This window comes from Neopelma chrysocephalum, unplaced genomic scaffold (assembly GCF_003984885.1).
Source record: "Neopelma chrysocephalum unplaced genomic scaffold, ASM398488v2 Primary Assembly neopelma1_257, whole genome shotgun sequence".
Classification (NCBI taxonomy): domain Eukaryota; kingdom Metazoa; phylum Chordata; class Aves; order Passeriformes; family Pipridae; genus Neopelma; species Neopelma chrysocephalum.
The window spans coordinates 494,638-510,303 of record NW_020897919.1 but is presented as its reverse complement, the minus strand read 5'-3'; the positions used below and the strand labels follow the sequence as shown (position 1 = coordinate 510,303).

The following is a 15,666-nucleotide window of genomic DNA, read 5'->3' as shown; positions in this document are numbered from 1 at the left end:
GGAGAATTCCAGCCTGGAACGGTGCAGATGGGTTAAAACAGGCGGAGAATTCCAGCCTGGAACAGTGCGGATGGGTTAAAACAGGCGGAGAATTCCAGCCTGGAACGGCGGATGGGTTAAAACAGCTGGAGGATTCCAGCCTGGAACGGTGTGGATGGGTTAAACAGCTGGAGAATTCCAGCCCGGAATGGTGCGGATGGGTTAAAACATCTGGAGAATTCCAGCCTGGAACGGTGCGGGTGGGTTTAACAGCTGGAGAATTCCAGCCTGGAACGGTGCGGATGGGTTAAACAGGTGGAGAATTCCAGCCTGGAATGGCGGATGAGTTAAACAGCTGGAGAATTCCAGCCTGGAACGGCGCATTCCACTCACATAATCAGGGCTGAGCAGGGAATGTCTGGCCAATCTAGGCTGGGTCTCCGAGGGAGCGTGGCTGGGAGGCTGCAAACCTGCTCGCATACTAATCTGGGCACTCACACTGAACAGCCCCAGTTCCCCCATCTCCCTGGAATTTGCTGGATATCCCAGCCCTCCACATTAATTACCGGTGGATAAAGAGATCATAGCGGAGCATCCGAAGGCACCGCTGCGCTGAGCTAAATGGCATTAATTAGGCTGCATCTATTTCAGCAATTTGCTAACAAAGTGCTACAAAAAACGGCCTCACCTGATATTATCCTCTGGCTCGGGTTCACTGTCACTGTCCTCAGCTTTCCGCTTAATTCCTCCTCCTCCCAGGGCTGGGCTGCCATCAGGAGTCAGGCTGGTGTTTGGAGATGCTGAAGGTGTCTGGGGTCAGAGTTATTACAGATAAATAGGGGAAGGAGGGGGGGAGAGGAGGATTTATTAGGCATTTTAAATTCAAGTTACAATTAACAGCTCTGTGATAATCACACGTGTTACTTTCAGCTCCAGAAAAACTCCAGGCAAAGGCCACACAGCCCTCAACCCGTTAGGCCAAGGAGCAAATGGAAAGAAGAACACACCTCTATTAAAAGGCAGGCATTGATTTCACACAGGCAAAAATGTCATTGGATTGGAGAAAGAAAAGGATGCAATAAACAAGACAGCAGAAATTGGTAAAACATGCCATTCCGGATATATTCCCATTTTGGAACACCCCTGTTTGCTCTAGTCCTGCAGCCTCTGTTACAGCTTCATTTTGCAGCACCAGTGAAAAACACGCACGAGAAAAAAAAATGATGTTTCTAATTCAGAACTGTCAGAAGTACTGAGTTTCTCCACAGCTGGTCTTTTAAACTCCTCTCAGATTTATCTATTTTAATATTACAGAGTCAAAAAGAAACGTCTCCTGTTCCATAAAGGAACTAATGTGCTTAACTCAGGTGCAAAAGTTTCAAGATTAAAAGGGAAGAACAGCAGAAATTATACCTTGAAAAAGCATATTGTATTTAGACTTCAGAGACAGAACCCACACCTCTACGATGAAAAGGACCTTTAATTTTTTCACTGTTTGGACGAAGATTTATATCCAGAAAGAAAATATCTGTCATAACTGTTATTTCAAGGTAACAACCAAGACTTCTAACAGAGCACCCAACTTACTTCCAGTTTTCCCTCACAAAATTTCATCCAAGTTTCTCCTTTCCACAAAAACTGGTGCTTAAAAGCCACTTCCTCGAAAAAGAACGTTTTTGGCGTCTGCTTTTCAAGAAAGCTCAGTGGGGTAGAGGAAAAAAAGGTGTCCAGAGTGCCACGGGAGGTGATTATTTCCCTCCTCTGTGCCAACACCTCTGAACATCTACTTACAGAGTTCTGCCTCTCGTGCATCCTCATCTCAAAGGCGGCTTGCCTGGGGTTACAGATTGCCTGAGGGCTGGATCGATTGCCCAGGGCTTGGGGGGAGAACTGCCCACCAGGAATGAAAGCAGGCTGATCCCTCTGCAAGATAAACACAGACAAGCCCCCTGAACGAGCTGTGTAATCCCCCCAGCAGCGAGATGATGCTCCCTCACAACTCTCAGGTTGACACCTTACACAAACCCAGCGCAATTTACACACTCACATCAGCTTCAATTACTTATGTTTAGTGATCTTCACCAGACTTCTGAGTTATAATTTATTAAGCTCTTCTACAAAACTGCCAAAAAAACCCTGCATTTTGTGCCCGTGTTCTTTCTGCGTGGGCCAAAAGGCAGTTTTTGGGGGGCTCGGTCTGACTTCCTGGGAATAACACGCTCTTTGTAAGCACAGTGAAAAACCTCTGCCACCCTAACGGGGACAGTCAGAAAAATCATCATCATCATTTAAAAAATGAACACAAGATCTGGAGAGCACTCAGGGAAAACATGCACCCTGACAGTTTTGGAAGCTCCACTTCCCCGAATGCCCCACCCAAGAGCAGAGCCGTGTGGAAATAAAAATGGGCCTTGTGATATTTTCAAAATATCACAAAATTCTGGGAATAGAAGAAAATTCGCCCCAATAATGGAATTTTAAATTTTTTAACTTTCAAATGGCTTACACACAGGCCAGAAAGCACCTGCAGTTCCAACCACCACACCTGCCAAAACCTGAAGTATCAATTTTAATTCTTGCTAGTTTTTTGCATCAGGTAAGGAATTCACTTACCTTCAATCTTTTCTTTTTTTCCTTCTGTCGTCTTTTAAAGTTATCCTAGATGAAGAATAAAGGGAAATAAAGTCAGCCAAACATACAGGTTTCTTGGGAAATGATTTCATTACAATCCTCAACTGACCAAACCGTGAGGTTTTTAGGGAATGTTCTGAATAAGACGTGGGACAATTCTCCTGTCTGTAAATCCAACAGAAAGGGGATGGAATTTTCTGCTCTACCCTGAAAATCTATGGGGGGAGGAAAAAAGCAGCTGGGCATTCAAAGCCCCACAATTTTGGTAGTGGCTTAAATGATGTACTGAGTTTAGCTGCAGCCTCAGTTCAGGGTGCCAGCAGTGCCAAAGGACACGAGCTTGGTGCCCAGGCTGGAGAGCTGCCAAAAAAACACAGGAGAGACAATAATGTCCTAGAAATAGAAAAAGAAGAGACTCAAGGAAAGATATTTCTCATTCTATGATTCCTAGGCCTGAGAGCTGAACATCAAACTGGCATTTCCACCTCCAGGAGAGGTGCAGGCTGGGGCAACAATATGCCAAACATCTTGCCAACACTGGCACAGTAATCTGAATTCCAAGTGCCTTCTTTCCAGTCAAAAATTACTGAGAATCATAGATTAACAAACCACAAAATTTGGCTTTTTTTTTTTTTCCCTTATTCTCTTAAAGGAGGGTCCCGGGCTAACAGTGATTAAAACCAAGCTCCAAGGATGTAACAACAACAAAAAAATTACATCGTCGTCTTTCCTCTTTTTGAAGATACTGTCCTCGACTTCTCCCACCGCCAGCATGATCATCTGCACCCGCTGCAGGTTGACAAACCCGCTCTCTGTGAGGTACCCCTGCAGGTCAGAGAACAGCAGAGTTGAAAAACAAGCCTGTTTTGTAGCAAACCCCCAAATATTTTCAAAGGAAAAGCTCTCACCCCGGTTTTGTGCACCACGTTCTTATAGATGTTCACCAAGCGATCAATCGCTCCCTCCCTAAACACAAACCAAAGTGTTAAATAACTCCTGTTATTCAGAAACACAGGGAGCATTCCTGCAGGGAAAGAAAACGTGTTCCCAGCTACCTGATCTCCAGAGATGGCAGGTGGGGCAGGAAGTCATTTCCCACGAAGAAGCACATGAAGACCCAGTCGTCGACACTCCTCTCGAAATCAAACGTGAAAGGCAGGCTGGCCATGGTGAGCTCTCTCTCCAAATACTGCAACACGTGGAAAAGGACATTGGGAAACGCTGCATGGAGTTTAAAATAAGTTCCACAAAGCAGCTGGAGGAACAGCTCCACCTCACCTCCCTCAGGACGCACAGGCGGATGAAGATGAACTCCTGCTCCGCCACGGGAAGGGTGTCGGCAAACTGGTCGTGCTGAAAGCAAAGGGGAGCCACGTTACACCCCAGCTCTCCTCAGAGCTTCTCCAGCTCCATTTCCAGGGAGTTAAGAAGGCTACAAGAGCAGGCTCCCAAGCCCTCGTGCCGAGCATGCATTTTGCTGCTTTGCCTGCCTGTTAAGTTACTGATCATCTCTTCTCACCAGTGATAAAAAAACCCAAACAACAAAATACCACAAGTGAGGACATCAGCTTTGGCATAATATTCTTGTACAATTTTCACCTCTGAGAGGACAGCCAGGTATTTGCAACAACAACTTGCATCATGCTTCAGCCAAAACCAACAGCAAGAACTATTTGAGGATCTCATTATACACGAGCTTGTAGATTAAAAAAAATAAATCTAGAAACAGCAAAATTCTTACCTTTCCTTGTTTTTCTCTGGGCAAACCTTGGCAATCCTTAACCTCATGACCCATCTGGTTACAGAGAGCACACGGCTTGGGTTTGTTTGGCTTGAACTCCTCCCTAATTATAGTGAAGTTTGGTTCGTGTGTGGCTAAGCCAAGCATAATCAGATCAGCTACCAATCAAGAAAAGAGAAAAATATGATGAAAGGTAAACAGTATTAAGCTTTAAAAGTAACAAAAAAACCCCACAACTTTAGAAGCAAAGTAGATTCTACCTTCAGCAAGTGTGCTTTACCCACAAACCACCCCCCCAGGACAACCCCAGGGAGCTGTGGGCAGGGCTGGACCCTTCCCCATCCTTTACACAGAGCTTTCCAAAACTGACAAATCCACCGGATTATTTACACATTCCCAAGTGAGACACAGTCCAATTCAATCCCAGAACAGCACAAGAAAGCTTAACAGGACACATTTCTAGCAAGAGAGAACTCACCATCAGCCCCACACAGACAGTGGTGAGTGTTTGGGTCATGATTTGGTTGAGCTGTACAAAAGAAAATTACATTTAGTCAAAGTCATGCAACATAAACTATTATTGGCCACACCTTAATTTAAAAAAAAGGTCCACATTTATTTGAGTTTTACCTCTCTGTCTCCTAATGTAATCCATGATTTTATGTTCCCCTTCACCAGGAGCGCTGGCATCCGACAAAATAACCTGCAACACGTTCAAATTGTGTCAATAATTAATGCTGCCACTGTACAAAATCAACAATTTATGCAGTTCATACACTGAATACAGAACCTGACCCATGAACACTCAAAATTCTCATCTGCAGTTTCAACTATTTCAAAATGAAACTATTGAAGAGCCTGGAACCAATGAACCTTCATTTTTCCCCCACCAGTTCCAGGATGAAAGTGATGTACTGATTCAAATCCCACTGAAGTGATCAGGCCACATTTTTGTTTCCTGATAAATTACCAGGGCAATGAAACAGGCACTAGAGAGCTCACAGATTAAGCACACACGTGTCTGCTTCCCTTTGGATCTTCCCAACTCACTGATGCCCTGAAACATGATCACAGCAGGCCCCTCCTCGCCCTGACGTCAGTTCTCAGCGTAAGCATTTATTAAGCACTAGCTTAATAAAGCATTAGCATTTATAAAAACTCAGGCCTGATGGAGGGAATCAAGCAGAGCCAACTGCCCTCTAATTAGGCCACTTGAACAGTCAACTCATGGCAAACAGCACGGGCAGCTGCATTAACTGAATCCTCTGCCCCCTCGTACAGAGCAAACACAGGACTGGCAGAAACAAAACTGGGTGGGAGTGGAGTGCTTGAGGAGAGGGAGAGAGAATTTCCAAGTCCAGAAAGGCAAGCGAGCTGACATGTATTATTTTCATTGCCTGCCATCCATCATCAGAGCAACAGAGAAAATGCAGCCCACTGAGGGGGCGATTAGAAAAAAGGAAACGGGGCAAAAATTACATCTACAGTGTATCTTGACACTTTCCCCAAAAGAAGCAAAAGTAATCCCTAAAGCCCTGTCTCCCATTATGTCAAATTGTGGCTTCTACTGGCAAACCTCCTCTTTGCTCTTGAGTGAAATCAAAGCAAATGGTGCTGGGAGATGGAGTTATCAGGACAAAATGGTCTCTGAAGCCACAGCGGGACGCGCGAGTCGGCCCGTTGTTAATAAAAGCACAGCGCCGGGCCAAAGAGATAAATCTGTCAAATTCCTGCTCTTCAATCAGATCCCAGCCCAGCCCAAACACCTCCTTCATCTCTGTCAAGTAGGGAGCCGGGAACTCACGGTGAGGTTCCTCCAGCCCGGGTCGCTGTTGAGGCGGTCGGCGATGTAATAGCGCAGGCATTTCGCCAGATTGTCCATGAACTCCGTCCCCTGCAAGGGGTGGGAAGGAAATAAATGAAACCTCCGTTCAGACGCTGGCAAATCGCTGGGTGAAGTGCCAGCTCACTCACCGGGGTGATGCAGTTGCTGTCGAATCTCTCCTTCACTTCTTCTGGAGGGAGAAAACCACCTGGAGCAACAGAAACAGGGTGCAGAGTCACATCAGCGTGGACCATTTAAAACATTTCTGCACGATAAAACCCCAGGTAACAATTAACTCACCGAAATCAGTTTCTTAAAAAAAAACAACCCAACACCCACAAACCAAAATTAAACCAGCTCTTACCATTATATTATCTCCAAGTTTGAGGTGTCAGTACATCTACAAACACGACTTTAGCAAACACGGCTACACGTTCCCCTTTCACTCCAGCCATGTCACCATCACCCTCAGAAAGTTGCTCTGACTTTTTGTTTCCTCACTGAATTTAGAGTTTCCACTGTCAAGTAACCCCCCTTGCTTGCAGCTCATTATCCCTGTGTAGGAGTGTTTCCATCTGATCCCTGCTTTTAAGCCTCAACACTCCTTGCCTCGAGCCCTACAAATGTGTACTTCCTTCCACAAGGGTGTTTTTGGTTGCTTCCTCACTGCATTTATCCCTGCTCTCCTGTTCAATTTATTTTCAAAAGGAATTAAGAGCACTCAACACAAATTCATTTCAGGTAGGAGACAGAAGAAGGAAAAAAGTGACATTTTGTTTTATCTTAGTTCTTAACTTTGGAGCCTTCTGCAGGCTTGTTATCCCCTCCTTCTCCCAGCAATGCAGAGACATTCCTTTTCTAAACCTTACTGAGTCTTTCAAAACAAGGTGATTCTCATCAGAAAACCTCCCATACGGTCACTGGTTCACCTTTGGCCAGAATCTCTTGTCTTATTTTCTGTTTCTCTTCAGCAGCCTCCATGCCCTCCTTGGACGCTCTGAACCTCCTCGACCGCTGTTGGTTCATTTTGGCACGTGGGGCCTAAAAAAAAAGGAATGAGATGGGCTTGAAGGTCCTTTCCAACCCAAACCATTCCACAACTCTAGGTACCAGGGGGAGATGAGGATAAGGGGGGGAGAAAGACGAGCTTCCAGCCCCAAAGGTCCCTTAAGGCTGTGAAATATTCCACACCACAACTCCATCACTGCCCATCTGAAGTGCAGCTGCTCAAACCAGCTGCTCTGGTCCTTTCCAGCCTGTGCTGTAAACTGTTCCTAAAGCCACAGAACAGGGGAGCAGAAGTAGTCTCAGAGAGTGTTACTGTCTTTTACAAGTTTCCAGCAAAGCTCAGGCTGCAGCAGACTCCATCAGCCAGCCTGTGGATAACAAACCCCAGCGGTACTACAGATTACCCTCACCAAAATTCAATTAACAGTCTATTTTCATTTTAGAAAACTATTTCCCGAAGGATCTCACGGGACCTGACGGCACCTACCCTGCTCTCACAGCTGGAAAGGAGATGTGCCAGCACTCACCACTCCATCTATGGCCATGTAGAGGAGCCTCCTGGGCCTCACGATGTTGAAGATCCTGTCGATGTACTCGAAAATCGCCACCATCATTTCATCTTCGTTTTTGGGCGCTGGCCTGAAACACAGGGCACCCAACTCAGTGACTGGAATGCTGCCACTGAGGAGACCAGCTAACTAACTGTAAAGGGACAAAGGAGTGCCTTACTTGTCCTCTGGATGCGTGCAAGGGTGGATGATGCCGTTCATGTCCAGGTAGAGGTTGTCGAACTCCACCTCGTTGGGGTTGGGCTTGCTGGTGTCGATGGGAACCTTGACTCCATTGCACTCCTTAGCCTGGGGGGGCAGTCGGGACAAAGGTTTCAGTACCAATCACCAGGAGTTGTGAATGCACAGGCTCAAAAAAGTCTTTTTTTTTTCTTTTTTTCCCCAGTGGCAGTAGAAGAGAAAGATAGCAACAAGCACCCACACGATCACTTGAAGCTGCACCTTTCACTATTAAATAGCTCTTTTTTTTAAAAAGCTGTTTGTAAACCACCACAACCAAAAAATGTTATGATCAGTTATGCCAGAGTTGTTAATTTCTGCTGAAAAGAGAAGTTTCCACATCTTGTATTATTCCAGACAGCAACTCCTTTTACTGCCAGGACCACACTGACTGCTCTGCAAGAAGAAGGAAGAGATCCTTTCAGAGCCCCCAGCCAAGACTCCACATTGGGGCTTTATATCTTTCCTCACGACCATCAGAAGCACTGAGATGCTCAGAGCCCTGAAGTCCTCAACTCCTGCCTCCAAGTTTGCCTGTGGATAGATCAAATGCTAAACAAAATCCAGAAATCCAGACATTGCCTTCGCCCCTCTACTGCTTCACCTCTTCCTGAGTTCTCTTTCTACTCCCCCAAGAATGTGGAACTCAGGTGACAGTGCAGATGGGAAATGTCATGTGAACCTCTCATCACCCTAAACCCCCCTGAGCCCCCTCTGCTCCTGGGCTGCTCCAGCACTGGATTCTTCAACCAGGTGGATCAGCGACCACGGTCAATTTTGCTTCCTCACCATAATTTTGGGTTTGTTTGTTTTGTTTGGGGTTTTGTTGTTGTTGGGTTTGTGGTTTGTTTTGGGGTTTTTTTTTGTTAGTTTGGTTAAAAGCCAATTAGCACTGATGCTCCTGCCCCTCTCCCTTCTCACTCCCTCTCCCTTTCAAGGCAACACTTCCAGTCACACACATAAGGCACCGGATTAAACCCCAATAGCATGGAAAAGACACGACCTGAGCAAGGAAAAGCCCCACAATTTCCAGAGAAACTGTGGCTGGAACATCCCACAGAGGTGGAATGAAGTGTGCTCTTGAACAGCCTGGCACAAAGCAAAATTAAAACAGGAATGGCACGTCCTGAGGCACGAACTGACTGAACTTATCCTTGTCTTAAAAGGCCAAAATGAAATCCCCTAAAGCAACATGAGTCTTCGTTTGGCATTTACATTTCTCATAGCCACAGGTGTGTGGAATTCTTTCAGGGCAAGCTGTGAAGTCATTTTTAAATAGCTGAACACTAACCCTCCCTATTTTAAAGAGGGGAAATTTCTGCTAATTCACATCTTTCTAACACTTGGGTCTTACTTGATCCCCCCCACCCTGAACGGGATTCAGGGGACATCAAAGGCTTACAACCACGGGATATGGAAAATAAACTGGCCCTGCCACAGACCCGATTTCCAGTCTCCAAGGCAAAGCACAGTAAGTGTGATCTCGTTCAGAGCCTTCAGCAGCCACTTTCCATCCTGCACAGCCCCACAAACCCAACAGGTTTGTCATGTAACAGCCTTGTAGAAGGTTTAAGTATCTGGCAGCGATATCTCTTGTGATATAAACTAAACTGTTCACTTCTAATCTACAGCCTCTTTTGAAACCATTGAAAACAGATCTTCAAACATGATACTTTAGTTGCAGCTTTATTAATTCGTATCAATTTGATTAAGAATATTCTCTCCCGGATTTTTTATTATCTTCAAGATCTTCCTCTCATTCTTCCTGCTCAGCTTAAGAAGAAGATTATTTCTTTTTCTTAAATCTGATTAATCTAGCAAGGTAAGAGAACAAGGATCAACTTTTTAATATTTCAAAGAGACAAGCTACCGGGAGATACAAAATTTCTGATTAGGGAGATTTGTAGCAATCCTAAAACACACACGGAGCTGATTACATCGTGAGAGAAGCTTAAATTCATCTACAGTAAGACAAACTACAGCTTCTCCCTGCTGTCCTGCTCTGCTCTCAGATTTATGGCCAGATTTGAATACAAAAAATGTTAATGAACACGATTTATCCGAGCGCTGTCCTGGCTGTAATTGCAACGTGCTCTTGAGTAGGAACAAGGCACTGAGAGGGAGGGAGGGACCAGCAGCTGCCACTGCAGCTACTGCAACTCTTAACTCAGCCCCACAGAATTTGTTGTGCCTTTCCATTCATCTGAACAGAAAAAACTTGGGCTGTTATGAGCTAAGTTATTAAAGATCAGCAAAAAGGACTTAATCAGAAAAAGCAGATCTGCACAAACCTTTGTTTTACCTCAACAGGAGAGCAAGCTTTGATTACACAGAGATTCAGCTAAATGTTTACCAGTGTGATGGAAAAGGTGAGTCCCCTGCCCTCAGAGAAACCCTGTACCCAACTGCTACAGGTGTATTTGCTGTCTAAATTGGGGCTGCTTTTAAATGACAGATCTTATTAAAGAGTTATCCAGAAACAGCAGGATCTCCAGCAGGCACGAACATGGCACGTGTCCATGACAGCCCCTAAAGTGAGGGATCCCCAACCCTCAGGACAGACCCCGTCAGGGATAACAACCCCCAGGAGTTTGGGACAGCAGCAGAACAACCAGTGCTGCTGTGGCAGCTCAGATCAGAGCCATGACTCACAGGAGCTCAGAATTAGGGGAAACTTTTAAGCCCCAACCCCACCCTTTTTCTAGAATAGTTCCCCAGAAAAACATCTAGATCCTAATTAGCCACCTGCTAAAAATTCACTTCTTGTAGTGAATAAACTTTACACCTCACACCCAGAGAGGCTGAAACAACAACTGCAATAAAACCACCAGAGTCACTCACAGCTTTAACCAAATCTCTGACTCTGCTTCACTGCTTGAGTCTGAAAAGCAACAACACCCCGAAAAGCACAGAACTGAACACTGAAAGCCACCTGGAAACCCGCTGCAGGCCGGGCACACGTGCAGCCCCAACACGGAATTCCTCCCTTCCCTTCTCTCCTCCACACTGCTCCCACACTTCCCAGGTGCTTCCCCAGGGCGAGGCACAGCTCTCCGGAGGAAGGAGGAGGCAGAGGAGGCTCAGCAGCAGAGACCTGAACGTCCCAAGGCAGTGTTTGGAAGGGCAGAACAGCAGCCGGCACAACCCGGACAAAGAGAATACAAAGTATCTGGAAAAGTGTACGGGAAAAGCAGCTTGGAAAGGGAGAACTCCGGGGTTTGTCTTCCTAGAACCACTCTGAGTCAGCCCTGGGGTAACACTGAAAAGCCACCACGGTGCAGCTACTCAAAGGCTGCAGAGGAAGGGAAACCCCTCCATCCTCCCTGTCCCCTCCCACCTCCTCCCACGACATTCCCGAGGCCGCAGGGATGTGCCCTAAGCAACCAGCCCGATAAAAACATGCGAACAGACATCATTCCAGCTGCCTTACTGCCCTGAAAGGCACCTGCGGGACCCAGCAGCAAGGCTGGGGCTGTGCCTTCGCCAAAACCACCTCCTGCTGCCACGGAAAGCCAGGTTTTACGGCGTGCCTTTGGAAAAATCAGCTCCGTGCTGGGGCAGGAGGGGTTTCTCCTGCACAGGGAAAACACCAGCAATGAGACAGAAGCTCCGGAGGCTGCTCGATGTTACAGAGCACAAGCACAGACTTGTTCTGAGTCCTGGATGCAGCGTGATGTCCTGGGTTCGTGGGGGGTATTCCCAAAACAAAGCGCCGGGGTAAAGCAGGAAGCTGCAGAACAACTAAGACGTGAAATAAAAGACTGATAAAATAATGAGTAAGACCTGGAAATGAGCCAGCTGTGAGTTATTCGGGAGGCTGAGAGCCCCGGGAACCAGACTGCCATGTGCACAGTGGGGATCTCTGATCTCCCACCAACCCCCTGCAGCTCCAAGGGACAGCCCAGTTTCTTCTCCAGCGTCCCATTCCCGCCCTCCCTCGTGTTCTGGCATCCCACATCCCCAGCAGGACCCTGGCACTCATGTTCCTGCAAACAGGGAGGTCTCGGGGAAACCGAGACGCTCCCAGACCCTCAAACTGTTTTTAACCATTTCCGCTGCGTTTCCTCCCTCTTCCCAAGACAGGCAGCTGCACTTGCGCTTCCAGCAAGCCCCGGAGCTCGCTGCAGCTCCCAATTCCCAGAAGAAAAACCAAAAAAGCCGTGGAAAGCAGGAAGTAGGAACAACACGCAAGAAACGGCAAACAGCACCGCCACTGCTCCCCGCTCAACCCAAAACACTGTCACAAATCCTACTTTTCCTGCCCGGGGCTGCACAGAGGCAGAAGGGTTGGGATCCCAGGGAAGGGGCCGGGATCCCAGGAAACGGGCCGGAGACCGGGAAATCGTGGGAAAAACCCGATTCCCTGCCCGTCCATCCCCGCTGTCCCGCGCTGCCCGGTCCCGCCGCTCCATGTGCCCGGTGCCCCACGTGGAGCGAACCCGAGGCGGCCCTCGGTGCCTCCCCCCCGCGCCGGGGCCGCTTCCACCGGCACCGAGAGCCCCCCCACCCCAAACAACCCCCCGCCCCAAACCACACGCCACAAACTCCCCGAACCGAACCGGAACCGCCGAACTTCCCCCCAAAAGAAACAAACAAATAAAACCGAACAAACGTAAACAAGCGGCGCCGGGGGGGGGGGGAAGGCGGCTCAGCGCTGCGGCCCAGCCGGCCCCGCGGAGCGCCGGCGATCCCGCGGCGGGGCGGGGCGGTTCTCACCTTCTCCTCGACGCAGTTGACGATGATGGAGGGGTACTTGCGGCTGAGCCAGCGGAAGAAGGCCGGGACCCCCATGGCGGGGCCGGGAGCGGGGCCGGGGCCGGGACGGGGACCGGCGGCTCCGCCGGCGCTTCCGGGGTCGGGGGGCGCGCGGGGCACGCCGGGAAAGGGGGCGGGGCCGCGCCGCCGCCATCTTGGGCGCGGGCTGAGGGCAGCGCCATGGCGGCTGGAGGGACGCGCTGCCCCGCGGCCCTAAACGGGCAGTTTATCAGGAAAAAACACCCTCCGTCAGCTCCTTGCTGATCAAAGCCAAGCGCGGGCTGCCACCCTGGGGTGGTTCGGGCGGCGGGGTCGCCCCACGAGCCGGTAATGACGCGCGGCGGAGGCAGCGGTGATTTATTTCGGCGCCGCCCGGCCCTGGGCGCGTTCCACAAATGCGCCGTTGTTTACACACAGAAAGCCGGAGTCGGTAACTTCCCAAGCACAGCCCCTCTACTAGGATCGATCAGTGAATTTCATGCAGGTTACACGAGTTAACATCAACTTCCCTGCGTCCTCGGGGGAAGGGTTTTCACCTGCGCAGGGTCTTTTTGGACCTGTAGGCGTGATTTTTAGTGTTACAGTGAACATAGTTCAGCTGTAGGATACGCAGACCTTGAGGATTTCGCCAAGTTAATAATTTATACATAGGCAGGCGTTAACATCTTGATTTACTGTATCCTTAGTTCCTGGATGCCCTTGGCTAAGGGATGCAGCTGCTGCCTGTCCCACTGTCCGGGTCTCCTTTCTTGCTCATTAGGCTTGAAACTACACAAACATCAAACAACACAGAACATCCCGACTTAAGATAATCTTGACATATTCCACGTTTTGCAACACCAAAAGCGATTCGGGGCACGGCCTCTCTGTCCCCTCTGCAGGGGACGTTTCCAGAGGCAGCCGGTGTGAAACGGCTCCATGTGATCCACGAGGCAAAGAGCCCCCATCCCCTCGCTCTGCCCGTGGCATAAGCAAATACCATTAATTTGTGGCTGTTCGACGGCGCCGGAATGGAATTAAACATCGGGGTATTAAACGGGATTAACACGAGGCAGGTTTTGCGCTCCGCCGTATCCCGTCGCCGCCCCGCAGCTCCGTCAGGAGGGCAGGGACGGGGGCGAGGACAGGGAAAAGCAGCCCGGGAATCATTAACAAAAATAACAAAACCTCGGCGGTGCTTGTCGAGTCAATGCCGCCAATTTGGGGAGCGGAGGGGAACCTTGGTACTGGGCTAATTCTCTGTAGAACAAATTAACCCAATATTGTGTCTCTCATTATTCTTATCCTCACTTGGCTGTTGTTAAGCCGTTTTCTGTTGTCTGTTCCTCTCAATAAAAATCTGTGACTTGAATAAATTTCCCCCGGCAACTTTGTAGTGGCACCACACCTGTGGTATCAGCTAAAGATTGTCCTTTATCTGTTCCTCACAAATCTGTTCCTATTGTAGTGCTTCTCCTCCTGGAATTTCGTCAGCTTAGCATTAACACTTGGTTTGTATTGATGGGCAATCAGTTGTTTTTCTGATAATGCCAAAGAAAAAACAGAAGGCTGGCGGGACGCAAATGAAACGCGATCGTCTTATCTTATAATTACTTGGGTAAACAAGCGCTGGAATAATTAATGCTGCAACAAACAACTCCTTGAAAAGTTGGTCTCAGCACCAGCAGCCACACCGGGGGCACGAGCCCGGGTCCCACCTCCGAACTGCGCGTCCACGAGAAGCGCTCGGAGCGCCGTGTCACCGCGAGCGGGAGCAGGGAAGGCTTCCCATTAGGGTATTTTCCAGGGATGAGTGGCGTGCCGATGGAAATCTGCCCGGGGCTGTATTGATTCCAGTCCCCCCCCCCCCGTCCGTCACCGTCACCTGCCATCATCCCCGGCTGCGGCGTGACAGCCGTGAAGGAGCGGAGCAAAGTTTGACTGGCAGGGTGTTTTGCATCTAATGAGCCCGCGCACAATAAGAGCATCACAAACGCTGCTGCTGCTGCTGCTGCTGCTGCGGGGGAACTCGGCTGTCTCGGCTCCGACACCGAGAGGCAGAGATTGCTCCCGCAGCCATCCGTCACCTGTCACGGGCCACACGGCGGGGGCTGAGGGATGGAAACCCCACAGGCTGGTGTCACGCCAGCAGATATACAGCGGGCTGACATCAACAGCCGGGGATCGCTCGGGAAGAGCTTAAAGCTGCATGGATCCGAGGCAACATCACACGGCAGCACGGGCTGCTGGAGAGACTTTTCCAGCTGAACCTTGGGCTGACAGGGCCTGGGACATCCCGTACCCACGGCCTGTCTGTGCTGGGATACTGGGGAGCTCACGTCTGCAGATGGGTAGGACCATCCAGAGTGAGTTACCAGGAATTAGGGATGATGAGGAAAAGGCAGCGAGGGGTGATGGCACCCCGGCCCTCGTGTGCTGGGTTCAGACACGATTCAGCTCTCCCAGGCGACGCTGCAGTGCACAAGGAAAAACCTCATCCGGACTCACCTGGCTCCATTCCCAATTCCCAGAACATTCCAGGCTGCACCCTCACCAATGCTGGACTGTAACCCACAGCAGCCAGCTGCACCAAGGGTTTCTGCTCACTTCCAAGCCTTCTGTGAGCCATTATTTCAAACTGTTGAGCTCTCACCCTATGTGTTTTTATTAAATTCAATGTTGTTACCATTTTTAAGTTGTTTTTGAGGGACAGGGTGTGGAGATTGGTGGCTGTGGCAGATGCAGCACAGTTTAATTGGGGTGCTGGTTTCTGCTTTTGAACTTGTCATCATGATGAACAGCTTTTTTTTTTTAATATGTCCCCTGGTTTCTCCCTTCGAAAGAAAAATCTCATGTTTAACGAACTTAATTTTAGATAAAAGGAATGAAAAGAAGGAAATTAAAAATGCATGAAGCTCCTAGAGTCATCCAATTACTGTGATGTCCACACAGCAGCACCA

The 15,666-nt window shown here is 48.8% G+C and overlaps 1 protein-coding gene across 1 annotated transcript in view; it reads right to left on the bottom strand.

Annotated features, from left to right (window-relative positions):
* XRN2 (5'-3' exoribonuclease 2) overlaps positions 1 to 12,825 on the bottom strand; it is a 36,839-nt gene extending 24,014 nt beyond the window's left edge. The window contains exons 1-16 of the mRNA XM_027704142.1: positions 12,689 to 12,825; positions 7,914 to 8,041; positions 7,712 to 7,823; positions 7,106 to 7,217; positions 6,326 to 6,384; positions 6,156 to 6,245; positions 4,982 to 5,054; positions 4,830 to 4,880; positions 4,352 to 4,509; positions 3,889 to 3,963; positions 3,666 to 3,799; positions 3,519 to 3,576; positions 3,328 to 3,435; positions 2,593 to 2,637; positions 1,771 to 1,902; positions 668 to 789 (exon numbers count right to left, since the gene is read on the bottom strand). Of these exons, the coding sequence (XP_027559943.1) occupies positions 668 to 789; positions 1,771 to 1,902; positions 2,593 to 2,637; positions 3,328 to 3,435; positions 3,519 to 3,576; positions 3,666 to 3,799; positions 3,889 to 3,963; positions 4,352 to 4,509; positions 4,830 to 4,880; positions 4,982 to 5,054; positions 6,156 to 6,245; positions 6,326 to 6,384; positions 7,106 to 7,217; positions 7,712 to 7,823; positions 7,914 to 8,041; positions 12,689 to 12,763 (1,532 nt within the window). The 5' untranslated portion in view covers positions 12,764 to 12,825. The remainder of the gene's footprint in view (positions 1 to 667; positions 790 to 1,770; positions 1,903 to 2,592; positions 2,638 to 3,327; positions 3,436 to 3,518; positions 3,577 to 3,665; positions 3,800 to 3,888; positions 3,964 to 4,351; positions 4,510 to 4,829; positions 4,881 to 4,981; positions 5,055 to 6,155; positions 6,246 to 6,325; positions 6,385 to 7,105; positions 7,218 to 7,711; positions 7,824 to 7,913; positions 8,042 to 12,688) is intronic.
* Between the last annotated feature and the right edge of the window lie 2,841 nt (positions 12,826 to 15,666).